Source organism: Ovis canadensis, chromosome 19 (genome assembly GCF_042477335.2).
Source record: "Ovis canadensis isolate MfBH-ARS-UI-01 breed Bighorn chromosome 19, ARS-UI_OviCan_v2, whole genome shotgun sequence".
NCBI classification, from domain to species: domain Eukaryota; kingdom Metazoa; phylum Chordata; class Mammalia; order Artiodactyla; family Bovidae; genus Ovis; species Ovis canadensis.
Genome location: NC_091263.1, coordinates 48,199,930 through 48,211,990, shown reverse-complemented (window position 1 = coordinate 48,211,990; position 12,061 = coordinate 48,199,930). Strand labels below are relative to the sequence as shown.

General features: G+C 39.4%; 1 protein-coding gene and 1 long non-coding RNA gene across 4 annotated transcripts in view; one reads left to right on the top strand and one right to left on the bottom strand.

Annotated features, from left to right (window-relative positions):
* LOC138424635 (uncharacterized) overlaps positions 1-10,946 on the bottom strand; it is a 52,985-nt gene extending 42,039 nt beyond the window's left edge. The window contains exon 1 of the long non-coding RNA XR_011250894.1: positions 10,403-10,946. This is a non-coding gene — a long non-coding RNA (uncharacterized lncRNA). The remainder of the gene's footprint in view (positions 1-10,402) is intronic.
* The window catches only part of TAFA1 (TAFA chemokine like family member 1), a 900,385-nt gene that overhangs the window by 372,244 nt on the left and 516,080 nt on the right, over positions 1-12,061 (top strand). For all 3 annotated transcript variants that reach the window (XM_069561846.1, XM_069561844.1, XM_069561845.1), the window contains exon 5: positions 9,766-9,886. In XM_069561846.1, the coding sequence (XP_069417947.1) occupies positions 9,766-9,886 (121 nt within the window). The remainder of the gene's footprint in view (positions 1-9,765; positions 9,887-12,061) is intronic.

Sequence of the window (12,061 nt, the reverse complement as noted above, 5' to 3'; positions counted from 1 at the left end):
GAGAGCATATAAGATGAGGAGACTTGTATTCTAATGTGACCCACACCAGTGAACTCACTGTATTCCCTCAAGAAAGCCTCTTCCCTTTCTTAGGTCTTTTTATTTCGTGTACAACAGAGAGGCTGAACAAGGAGGTTTGGGGGAGATTTCTTCTAGGTTCAAAGTAATGAAATTCTAAGTGTTTTTTTTTTTTCTTCAATTTTTAACATTTGTAGATTTTTGTTATTCTTCCGGGGTCAGCTGTGAATTGTACCATCAGATCATATTTAGATACTAAGTACCAGGGCTGAAAATTCAGGACAGCATTTTTTTTTTTCTTCTAGGCAAAACAAACAAACAAAAAGTCTCCAAAATAGATTTAGTGGCAGGTAGGTAAGGGTTTAAACAATACATGGGCCACTTTCTTTCACTTAGTGTCAAAACAATAGTCTCAAACAGAACAAGGCAGTCATCCTTAATATGTATTGCTACTTCATACATGTGTACTACCAAAAAGAACAAATAAAGCCTTGGAGGAGGGCACAAAATATACTTATTTCTGAAAAAACTGTTGATCATACATGCCATCTCGATAGTGGCCTCATATTTTATTTTTGACTCATTGATTATTGTTTATTTACACATACAAACACTTGAGTCTCTACTATATGCTACACAGTGTGTGTGTGTGTATATATATATATATATGTGTGTATATATATATATATATATACATATACATAAATATATATTTTTTTGATTCTGACAATAGAGGAGTGAACAAGGTGCTAGTTCCCCTCTTATAGTGTTTACAGTAAAGAAATAAAACAGATATCATAAATAATTCTAGAAACAGTTATTTACAATGGTAATTAAGGCTATAGAGATGACATACTGTGAGAGCACATGTCAGGGTGACGATTTGGTTTGGAGCATTCCAGAAGACAACTGAGAGAAACTGTATCCCACTCAAGGACCCAGGAGTGTAGTAGGAGCTGAGTGAGAATGTTTGTAAAAGATGAGCCTAGAGAAGTAGACGGGGGCCAACTCATGCAGAGCCCTGTCAACCATGGCCATGAATTGGGGCTTTGTTTTAAGCACAATGGGAAAACCACTGAAAGGTTTTCAAGGTTTGCTTGGGTGGCATGATCAACACGCATCTCAAACCCATTCCCTCTGGTGGCAGAGTGGGAAAGAGATGCATAGAATGTTCACATTTGAAGGCAAGTGGACTAGTTAAGGAAGTATTGTTATAATTCAAATAAAAGATGGTGGTATTTGGGGTGTATATGTTTGAATGGACAGGGAGAGAGTAGAGAGATTTAAGACACAGAGTCTGTGAAGGGCCATTTCTTAGGTCAGAGTGGGTATGGGAGATAGTGACTATGAATCTGGCTATGGATCTGAGCATTTTATAAGCCAAAGAAATCATGTTACTGTTTTTATTATTATCACCAAAGCAGTCATTTTCACAACCTTTATGTGCTCATAATATATACTCATATTCTCATAATAAAGAGACCACTTGTTCTTTGAAAGTTCAGTTTATTTATCACTTTCATTGGTGCAATGGAAGTGAAGCTGTTAGTGGTTTCAACTTTCTTTCTGCTCTAAAAAGAGAATAAGGAGATGAGATGCGGAAGAACAGAAGAAATGACCTTATTCTTTCTTTTCCTGCTGCCTGGAAGACAGACAAGATAAGCAGTGAGGAATTATAATTGATAAAGTAATTGAAGAGATAGGCTGCTGGAGGTGAAAAATGAGACTCCTACATGAAGGTTATCTTTTCCTCTAGCTGAAGAGAAATCTCGCCTTCCGTTTCCCTTTTCTTACAGTTACTGAAAACTCTGGCTTGTGTATCCACATCCAAATTACCAAACTGAGAGTCACCAAATGATTCAGCCTCTGCTCATTAAGTCTTATTTCTGGAGCAGTTTTTTGGCTTTTTTGGTGGGTGTGCTTTTTCTTGGCTTTTTACCTTATGGATGCTGCACATTTTTATGAAATAATTTGTCTCTTCTTCACTTCTACTGCTAGGAGGCTTTGAGTCAAATTAGTACTTCCTCTGTCACTTGATGGTTTGTGGTTCACTTTCAAAGTTCTCATTAGGCTTATCTTACTTAGCTTATGTGGCTTTTATCTTTATTTTGTAATTTTTTTTTCATTTCTTGGCAATATCATTTACCTAGAATTTCGTTGCTTAGAGCTTCGGTTCTGAAAATCAAATATGAGTTTGCATCAAAGGTGTTCAACCTTATGAGAAGTGTGACATTAGTTCAATCACTTAACTTCTCTGAAATTTGTGTTTTCACTGATAAAATAGAGTTGACTGTAATACAGACCTATTTGCATATTTGTGAGTATTAAATGAGACACTGCATGTGAATGCTAAGCCAGGGGCTTGGCATATAAAAAGATTCCTCTCTCTAGACAAAAGGTATTAAGACAATAGCATCATCATCATCATCATTATTAATACATGTTCATCAATCATCACAGATATTATATATTATGTAACTCATATTCTCTTGTACATTTGCTTTCTCTTCATTTTTTCCTCATCTTAAATGTATTTTAAAACAATACAAGGTACAGAATAAAGAAATAACATAAGTATACACATTTTATTTAGGTCCCAAAGTAAGACTAACAAGCTAGGGATGTTGTTGTGTATCTGATATGGGCCACATATTAGGACACCAGGGGAGACAGGAAAATTTTAAGTGAGTTCCAGACAAAGCATGATATAACACAAATAATTTATGCAATTGTGTTACAGGAGAAAGATAGGGTAGCATTATTACTTAGCCAAGGGAAGAGGTATATTGTCTTCTCATAATCAGAGACTGAAAACAGACATTGTCAGCCAATTGATGGATAGCCCCAGTGACTACAGAAAAGAGAAACTGAGTTTCAGTGGTATAGAAAGCATCTAGATTGGAGATAATGACAATGATCCTCTCACCCATAACTTCATTTCCATTAGCCAACTGAAATGGAACAAGAAAAAAACAATAGAGTTGTGAAATCACAACCCAAATTGTGTTATTTCAGGAAATACTTAGAACTCCTTTAAATGGCATACATCTAAACCACTTCCATTTGCATTGGACTGAAACTTGGCATCTTTCTCAGTCCAGATGTAATTTATTTAAATTCCTTTAGTTGTTTTTTTAATTTAGAAATATGCATAGACATAAAATTTTGCATGTCTCAAATGTGTTTTTCCTGCACATTTGTGAATTCAAATTAGCCAAATTATTAAGTGGCTTGTTCCTAAACTAAAGTGAAAATGGATTTTATTTCTAATGCCAAGAAATGAAAAGTGTGGTAATCAGGGAACTGAGAGATTTTCTGGTGGTACTTCGGGCCTGGATCCAGGATTTTACCCCTTCAATGTGTTTCCCAATTAACTTACTAACACAAAGTATATATGATTTTTTTGTATTTTAAAACTGTTTTTAATCATTTGAAGAGACCAAGGGTGAAGTCACACCCCACAGGATGCAGGTTTCCACCGGGAAATCCCCTTTGGACATTTCTGTTGCCCCCAGTCCTTCTCTTCCTGAGCCTCTAGAGAACCTCTGCCTCTCTCTCTTTCTCTCTCTGTTTTCTGCCCACCCCCACCATTTTTCCCCTTTCCAGGTTTCTGCTCTACTGGTTCCTCTATCCTCCATTCCTCCATCCCATACCTTTCATTATGCAGGGCAATATGCTGAACATTCTTGGCTATGTAAACATTTTGAGTTTTATCTTTTACCCTCAATTATTTTCATTGGGTCTTCTGAGTAAACATGGGTTTTTCCATGGGGAGAAGTTCTAGTGAATATGATTTTCTCTCTTTTTTACATAAACAGATATACATACACATAGATACTATATTTGAAATTATATCTTTAGGAGTTTGGCCCCACTGAGTAGGTATCTTAAAGTCCTGTAACTGGAAGGGCTATAATAGTGGCGTGGTAGACCTTTGCCTTTTGCAATATCATGCTTGTATAACGGAGCCAGCCTGGCCATGGGCATGTGAATGTTCAGTTTATAACTCCTGGTTTATGAGAATCTGAAGGGATACTGGCTGCAATAATCAATGCTTTGGATTTATAATGCTCTGATCAAAAATCTCCAGTGGGTATCTATACCATGGAGCTCTGTGAAGATATGAACTAGGCCTGATGTAGATATTCTGCTATAGCTTAGGGAAGTAAATGGAACATAATTCAAGTAATACATGATTGATATAGGTTAAAGTATCAGTCAGGACAGACTAGGTTATATTGCAGTAACAAATAGCCCCCAAATCTCAATTGCTTAAAGAACACAGTATTTCTTATTACTATCTACATCTGTTGTGAGTGGCAAGGTGAAGATGAGGACCTCTGCTCTTTACAGTCTCTCAAGGATCCAGGAAGATGGGTCCTGTTCCAGAGGCAAAGAGCAATCTGAAAAGTGTTGCTTCAACAGTCCTTCAGCCTCAAAAAGATACCATCAGTCTGGTTGACACCTCATTGGCCAAAACATTATGGCCCACCCAACAAGAAAGTGATCAGGTGATGAAGTCCTTTGATGGCCAAAGGTGGAAAGGCTTCTTTGAAAGGCATGAGAATGACTTTGCTTTGCGTTGGGAGAATGGACTAAATTGCCTTAAGTGTCAATATTTGTTGATGCTTATATTATTTGGGAAAATGATCATTGGCAGCAATACAATGGACAGGGTATTTAGAAAAGAAAATGGAGCTAGTCTGACATTCTTGTTCCATCATATGCAAATATAGAAGCCACTTAAGATTGAAAGGGAAAGTCATTATTCCAGTCTTTTTTAAAAATTCTAACAATGCCTATCTGAGTGCCTTGAACATCCATTAGTATGTATTAGTATGTATGTATTAGTATGTATTTCAAGTTTATGAAACTGAATCATAGATAAGAAATGATGTTGAACCTTAGTCTAATCCCTAGAAATGAAAAATATAATGTACAGTTTTCAAAATGGTAGCCTTTATTAGCAAATGTGAAAAGTAAAAGTTGCTGAGTCATGTCCAACTCTTTGCGACTCCCTTGGAATTCTCCAGGCCAGAATACTGGAGTGGGTAGTCTTTCCCTTCTCCAGGGGATCGTCCCAACCTAGGAACTGAACCCAGGTCTCTCACATTCTAGGCAGATTCTTTACCAGCTGAGCCACAAGGGAAGCCCTTTCCTTCTAATTCTAATGCATTATCATAGTAAAGTCTTCCCAGGTGGTGCTAGTGGTGAAGAACATGCCTGCCAATGGAGGAGACATAAGAGATGTGGGTTTGATCCTTGGGTTGAGAAGAGTCCCTGGAGGAGGGTATGGGAACCCATTCTAGCATTCTTGCCTAGAGAATCCCAAGAACAGAGGAGCCTGATGGGCCGCAGTCCATAAGGCTGCTAAGAGTCAGACTCGCACACACTAGCATAGCAAAAACAAAACAAAAAGCCATGAGGTAAAGACTGCCTTTCATATTTCTACACTTCAAATGCCTGGAATATACTCAGCATGTAAGTCTTGAATGAATATATAATAATTTTTGAAGACTGTATTAATTGAAAAGAAATAAGAAAATATAATGGCTAATTTTGGAGGGTAGGTTTTTTTTTTTTTCTATGAAGTATTTAATCCTAGTGTTTAGGAGATGGGCTCTTGACCCAGATTGTTGGGGTCTGCCCTATCACTTAGCAGCTATAATACCTTGAGTAAGTTTCTTAATCTCCCTATTCACTCTCTGGTTCCCCATTCATGAAATGAAGAAAATAATAATGATATTTATCTTATGGGGTTGGTAAAAAGGATTAAATTACACCTTATAAACAACATACTTTGGAGTAGCATCAGCACATGGTGAGGGTTTAAATACACCTTACCTACTGCTACTGTGGGCTTCCCTTGGTGATTCAGCAATAAAGAATCTGCCTGTCAAGGCAGGAGATGCCAGTCTGATCCCTGAGTCAGGAAGATCCTGCAGAGAAGAAAATGTCAACCCATTCTTATATTCTTACCTGGAAAACTTCATGGACAGAGGAACTTGGTGAGCTGCAATCCACGAAGTCGCAAAAGAGTCAGACACGACTGAGCGACCAAACAACAACTGCTACTGTAGTTTTAATCACTTTTGTCTTGAGATTGAATGGTGTGAGCTTACTATATATATTCACCAACTCAACAATAATGAACCATAGAAATGAAATACACAATCACACCTAGAACTTTGGCACTCGACTTACGTTCACTCTAAGATTTGTATTTACTGTTATCTTGAAATTTGTTTAGTGATGAGCTTTAATAAACAGATGTTAGGGTCCAAGCTATTCTGTGCAGGACCGGGGATGAGGAGTGATGTGTTTGAAGGGTGTCTCAGTGTCTCACTTTGTGTAAATGGAGGGAGAGAACGATAGCTTCTGAAGATGCACTGCAACATCAAACTTTCTTTATAATGACTGAGAAAGCCCAGAGAGTACTCGGAGGCACTTGAAGAGGTTGCTGAAGCCAGAATATTATAAGAACTACCTTAATTTTGAAAATAAAAAAAAATAAATAAAGACTATACAGTATGATGTATGACGGTGGCAATCACATCAATGTTATTTTCCCCCTTGTTCCCGAGCACCTAACACATAGTAGGTGCTTTATAAGTGGATAACTGATTGATTTATTTGAGTGAATCATTGTCAGTGCAATCTGTAAGTGAAAACTAGGTCACTTCATATGCATCATTTATGTGTAGGTACCATCATATCTATATTTTCAAAGAAGAAAGTGTCTAAACCCTAGCACTGGAAACAAAATTTTGAACTTTTGAGTGTTTCCTCTTCCCACCCGAGCATATTATTTGAAGGAAATTTTTATAAAATGTCTTGAGCATATTTCTTTGTCAAAACCCACTCTTCAATGCTGAAAATGATGTATTTCTATGTATTAAACATGTTTTAAAAAAACTCAGAAGGTTTGTTTTAGGCTTACTCCTATACACATCTATACTGTAATCTAGGTAGATCATGTTCCCACATTTAGCTGCTGAAATAATTGACAGACTTAAATTTGTATAAACTCAACAATATTTTGGGTTAACTTACTGGTTAAAAGAACCTTAAAAGGTAAGAAATGGCTTATATTTTTCACTTTCCCATTTGCTGTTAGAAATCTAACACCCATTAACACTATCAGTATTTTGCAGAATGCTTTTTTCTTTTGTTTCTCCTTCCCTCTTTCTTCTTTTGGTAAATGAACAGTATCAGTAAAATCTCTAACAGAAAGTACTGGGCAATACAGTGTTAAAGTGCTGCTTGAGTTGTTCAATAGTTAGTGGGCAGGTATTACAATTCACTGTAGCTGTAATAGAGGGTAATGTCACTTTAAGACATGTGATACTTTACAGAGGAGGGATGTATTGAAAGAGACTATTGCTACTTACAGCGCCGTATAGCAGCCCTGCTCCTACATTTTGCTGCCTTACTCTGCCCTGAATGCTCTGGAGTGGGGATGGTCCGTCATTAACTATAAACTGATTCTCATCAGGAAACTGCACATTATCTCACCATCATTTCAAAGGTCTCGTCTGGCAGAGGTGACGCCAGGAGATGATTTAAAGGTGAAAATGACAAGGTTTCCAGCCCTCAAACCTTGGTTCCTTTTCTGACAATACAGTCTGAATGAACCCAATGTCTTCTTTACTGTGGAAGTAACATCGGAAGAGAAAAACATATATATATTTTTTAATCCTGATAAAGAAGATTATTGGGAAGCTCTTTTTAAAAAAAATCTCCAATTGTGGCACAGATGGATTTTAGAAAGTGTTAGAGCTTTCCAATGAACACTAATAGAGTACTCTGCTCTTGGCTGGATTTTTCAGGTAAGAAGCCTCTTTAAGGATTTAAGATTCAGAAAGCAGATTTGAAGTCTATTTAGTCAGGTCTAGAGACCTATGTAAGGCTGAATGCATTATTTTGGGGGGAAACACCTATTAACATAGAGATCACCTCTTGCTAAGAGAGTGAGCAAAGAGAGCTATTTGCAGGAGCCTTAGAAGTAATGTTAAGAATTAAAGAAAGTTAAATGAAAAAAAAATAAAAAGAAGGAAAATATTGCAAATGTCAAACCACAGCAATTTTGACTGCTAAGATTTATATAGGTGAAGAAGAGAAAGCAGTCATTGAAAAACTGTTAAGTTTTTATCCTGGTAGGGTTTTTTCAAGTTTAGATGAATTCCTAGTACATTTTAACTGAAATTCACAAAGTCTTTGCATGCCACCATCCGCTCTATTTTGCCTTTCTATAATTTGCAGGCACCCAGATGCATTCATTTCAGAATTCATAGGTGGGGTGTTGCTTTTATCTGAAGAGAATGCATCTATGGTACACTGATAGTTCTGAAGACAATGAGGCTAAATCTGTTATACACAAAAGTAAACACTGGGCTGTGAAACTAATTATAAAGTGAATGGTCCATGTGAATCACAGACCAGGGCATGAAAGGCATCATGCTGTTGAACATAATGTTTTCCTACTTTGCACTTAATTATGGTTGTCACCATTTGTCTATTATAATTTTAAAACCCTTCTTAAAGACTAAGTCTCTCTCTCCTAAAACCCACAAATTATCTTGTATTTTGTCTGTATACATACACACACACACAGGTATAATGTATATATTTTGCTTACTGAACATCACAGATTTTGAAAGAGGGCCAATTTCCATGAATAAAGAAGCCACACTGGGAGGTCACTAGGAGGTTTTAAATGTAGAGTTTAAATACTTGAAGTATATGATCTGACAGTGGAAAGATGAAAAAAAAGAAACAATCTTGGGTCCAAAGCTCTAAGAGAAAAGCATACACTTAACTGGATTCTTATATAGAAAATGCTTCCGTATCACTGGCTGAGTAAGGACGATGCTTCAAGTTTGATTAATTTGGCAAATATGAAATGCAGCATAAGGTGTTGTTTGAGAAATTGGACAATATGTAGCGCAGTTGAGCTTTTGTACCTCCTAAGATTCTCATAGGTGCTGAGAAGACTGTCAAAGTTTCAGCGCCTGAGAAAAGGTGGATGTTCGTCCATAAATACGTATACCACCTGTATATGCATATTCATCAACACTCAACAAATGCCACAATAAGATCTTAGGAGGCAAAGCAATATTGTAAATTATGGTTTGCTTTAGGAGAGATGCATAGATCTTAGATCTTGTATCTGAAACTCATTTTGGCTGAAGACAATTCCTTCTGATTTTAAGTCCAGCCCCAAACACCAGTTCTTTCAGGAGATTACAACATGCCTCTGAGAAATGATTTCTTAGTTTAGAAGACAGCACTGGAATTAAAAATTCATGACTGTAGAATTGAAAAAAAAAATCCACTCTTTCCTTCCAGGCTTATGTCAGACTTGCAATGAAGTTAGAATGAACAGGAGCATGCAGACTTTCAATGCCTGGAATAACTATAGCTTAAAGATAATTGTGTAAAAGAGGATATTTAGTCAGGGTATAGTGTTTCAAACTGCCTAACAGATAGTCAAAAACTTTATTTCTGTATTTCAGCTATCCTAAGAGTTTGGTTTTGCAGAATTTCAAAGATGGATTCATGATCTCATGGAGAGTGATTTCTCTCTCAACCCCACTTTATGCCATGACCTCTGCCAGGTCATTAATTCTAGCCAGCAAAGTAGCAAAGGAACATGACGTCTGAGACACCCCTTCTCTCATCAGTGGGACTGACAGAGCTGGGGGCTCAAAGCCGGGGATAATTCTTCCTTTCTAATGTTCTCTTTAGAGAATGGCAATGGTCTCTGCGATGTCCTGGGTCCTGTATTTGTGGATAAGTGCCTGCGCGGTGCTGCTCTGCCATGGATCCCTTCAGCACACTTTTCAGCAGCATCACCTGCACCGACCAGGTAAGTCGGAGGCTGGCTCCACAGTAGCCTCCAATCTCCAGCCTCACTGCGGTCTTCTAACAGATGGTTGAAGGCAAGTGAGAGAAAGTGCTACAGTGTGGGCAGCTTGCCTCGGAATTCCAAGACTTACTGTTGGCTGGATGCTACGGGGAGTGTGGGGGATACTGAAATGCCGTGGATGTATTTCCAATAACTGTTCGGAAAATGTGATTCTGTCTAGGAGTCCCACCATCCCTTGGTGCATAAAGTAGAAGTCTTTTGTTTGTGGATACCTTGGCCAATAGTGAAATATTCTGCAAAAGGTGGGATAACTTTCAAGACTTGAAAAATTTTTTAAGAGGCAAAATACGATATTTGCAATTGAGAAAGTGTGTCCATGATCCTGGGCTGCATTTGTCTGACGCATAGATACCATAATTTTGGTGTGTATGTGGCTAAGGATTTTGTGCGCATGTTAGTGCCGAAATTAACTTTGGAAGTAGTTTGTCAATGAAAAAAAATTAAACAGCAACTTACTAGTTCTTGTCTGGTTTGTCTCCTCTCTTTTCTTCTCTCCTTCACTTTCTGTTCTTCCGGTATGCTTGGTGCCTTTTATTTTTTTTCCCTATCTCTCTTGGCAGTATCGGGGACAAGTTCTCTCTAGCGTGACTCCCCCCCCCCCCATATCGAATTTTAAGTTCCAGATGCATTTTTCTTTCTTCGTTTTTCTTTTCAGAGTATATTTCTCACCCTTCCATGGTCTCACCCTTCAATCTGTATTTTTCTCTCCTTCGCCGCTCCAGCTTTCTCATTACTATTCCCTCAGCTCGACTGTCCTCACCCGTCCTGGTTCTCGGAAAGGCTGCCTTCCATTTTCGGCTTAGCTTCAGCCCTTGCACTTTTTCCTCCACCTTCAGCGCACCCCATCCCCTCCCCCGCCCCGCATCCGATAGCCAGGTCCGGGCTCTGGGGACCAGTTGCGCCCTCAACCTCCGGATCCTTAGTTCTCTAGCGCTGCCAGCTTTCCACACACACTCCTTCCCTTCCAAATCCCTCTCTGGCTTTTTCCCATCCGCCCGGCTTCCTGCAGCTGCGTGGTGCAGCGTCTATGCCTTTGCCTTTCCCTGCCTCTGCAGCCGGCCTGGGCACCCATCCTGGGCTCTTCGACACTGTCTTCCAGCAACGCCTCCCAGGGCGCTGCTTGCTGCTTTCCTGGGCTCTGCTTCCTGGCTGGGGGCGGGATCGAAAAAGCGCTGCTGCCGCCCAGGTTCTCCCGTGCGGGCTGCAGGCGAGCGCACCAGCCTGCTGAATGCTGCAACTTGGGCCGCCCCGAGAAGAGGGGTTTGGCGGGGCCTTAGCTTGAGGCAGAGGCCCGGGGTTGCCTCTGGGCTCCAGTTGCCCTTTCCCCACCCCCTGGGTCGGGGAGGGATGGCGAGGGGGCGTTGGTGCCCCTGCAGGTGGGTATGGAAACGGCTTTGCGGATGCTGCGCGCTGGTATTTCTGCTCCACGTGTATTCTGAGACTGGATCTACCACTGCCAGAGTCCGAGGCATCAGTGCGGAGTTGGAGGAAAAACAAACGTGGATCTTGGAATCCCCAGGTTACCTCCAATCAGTAGATGACCAATCTGCTCTGGAAAAAAAAAAGAAAAGAAAAAAACAACGTCTTTGTGTTGTTACATAGTCATACAAATAACGTGAGAAATTTCTAGTCATGATAATACTTAACGATAAGCATGCATAACAGAAACAGCTAATGTGAGTGTTTTAGACATGATCTGAAGGTTAATCCACGTTGCTTGGCTTAATTCTTACTCAGGTAGGTGTGATTTCCCACTGTGTTGCTCAGGAGACTGAAGTTCTGAGGGTCTGGGTGACTTAAGTTCACAAAGCTAGTATCTGGCATTGGAGACTTCGATCTGATTTCATCTCCAAGAGCCTGTTTCCCAAAGAGGAAATAATGCCTCAAAGAGCAGAGAACAATTTTGCCATGTAGCCTTTTTGAAGCTTTGTGAGAACCTTCATGTAATTCAAGAAAACTTTCCAGTTATGTCAGTACAGGGACTCATTTGAAGTGCATTCTGAAAGGGGTCTATGGCAGAACTGGTAAGGGGTGGCTTGTGGGGATGACAGAACTCAGGCCAGATCATCAGTGCGCGTGCATGTGTGTGTGTGCGCACGCGTGCATGTAAGTGCT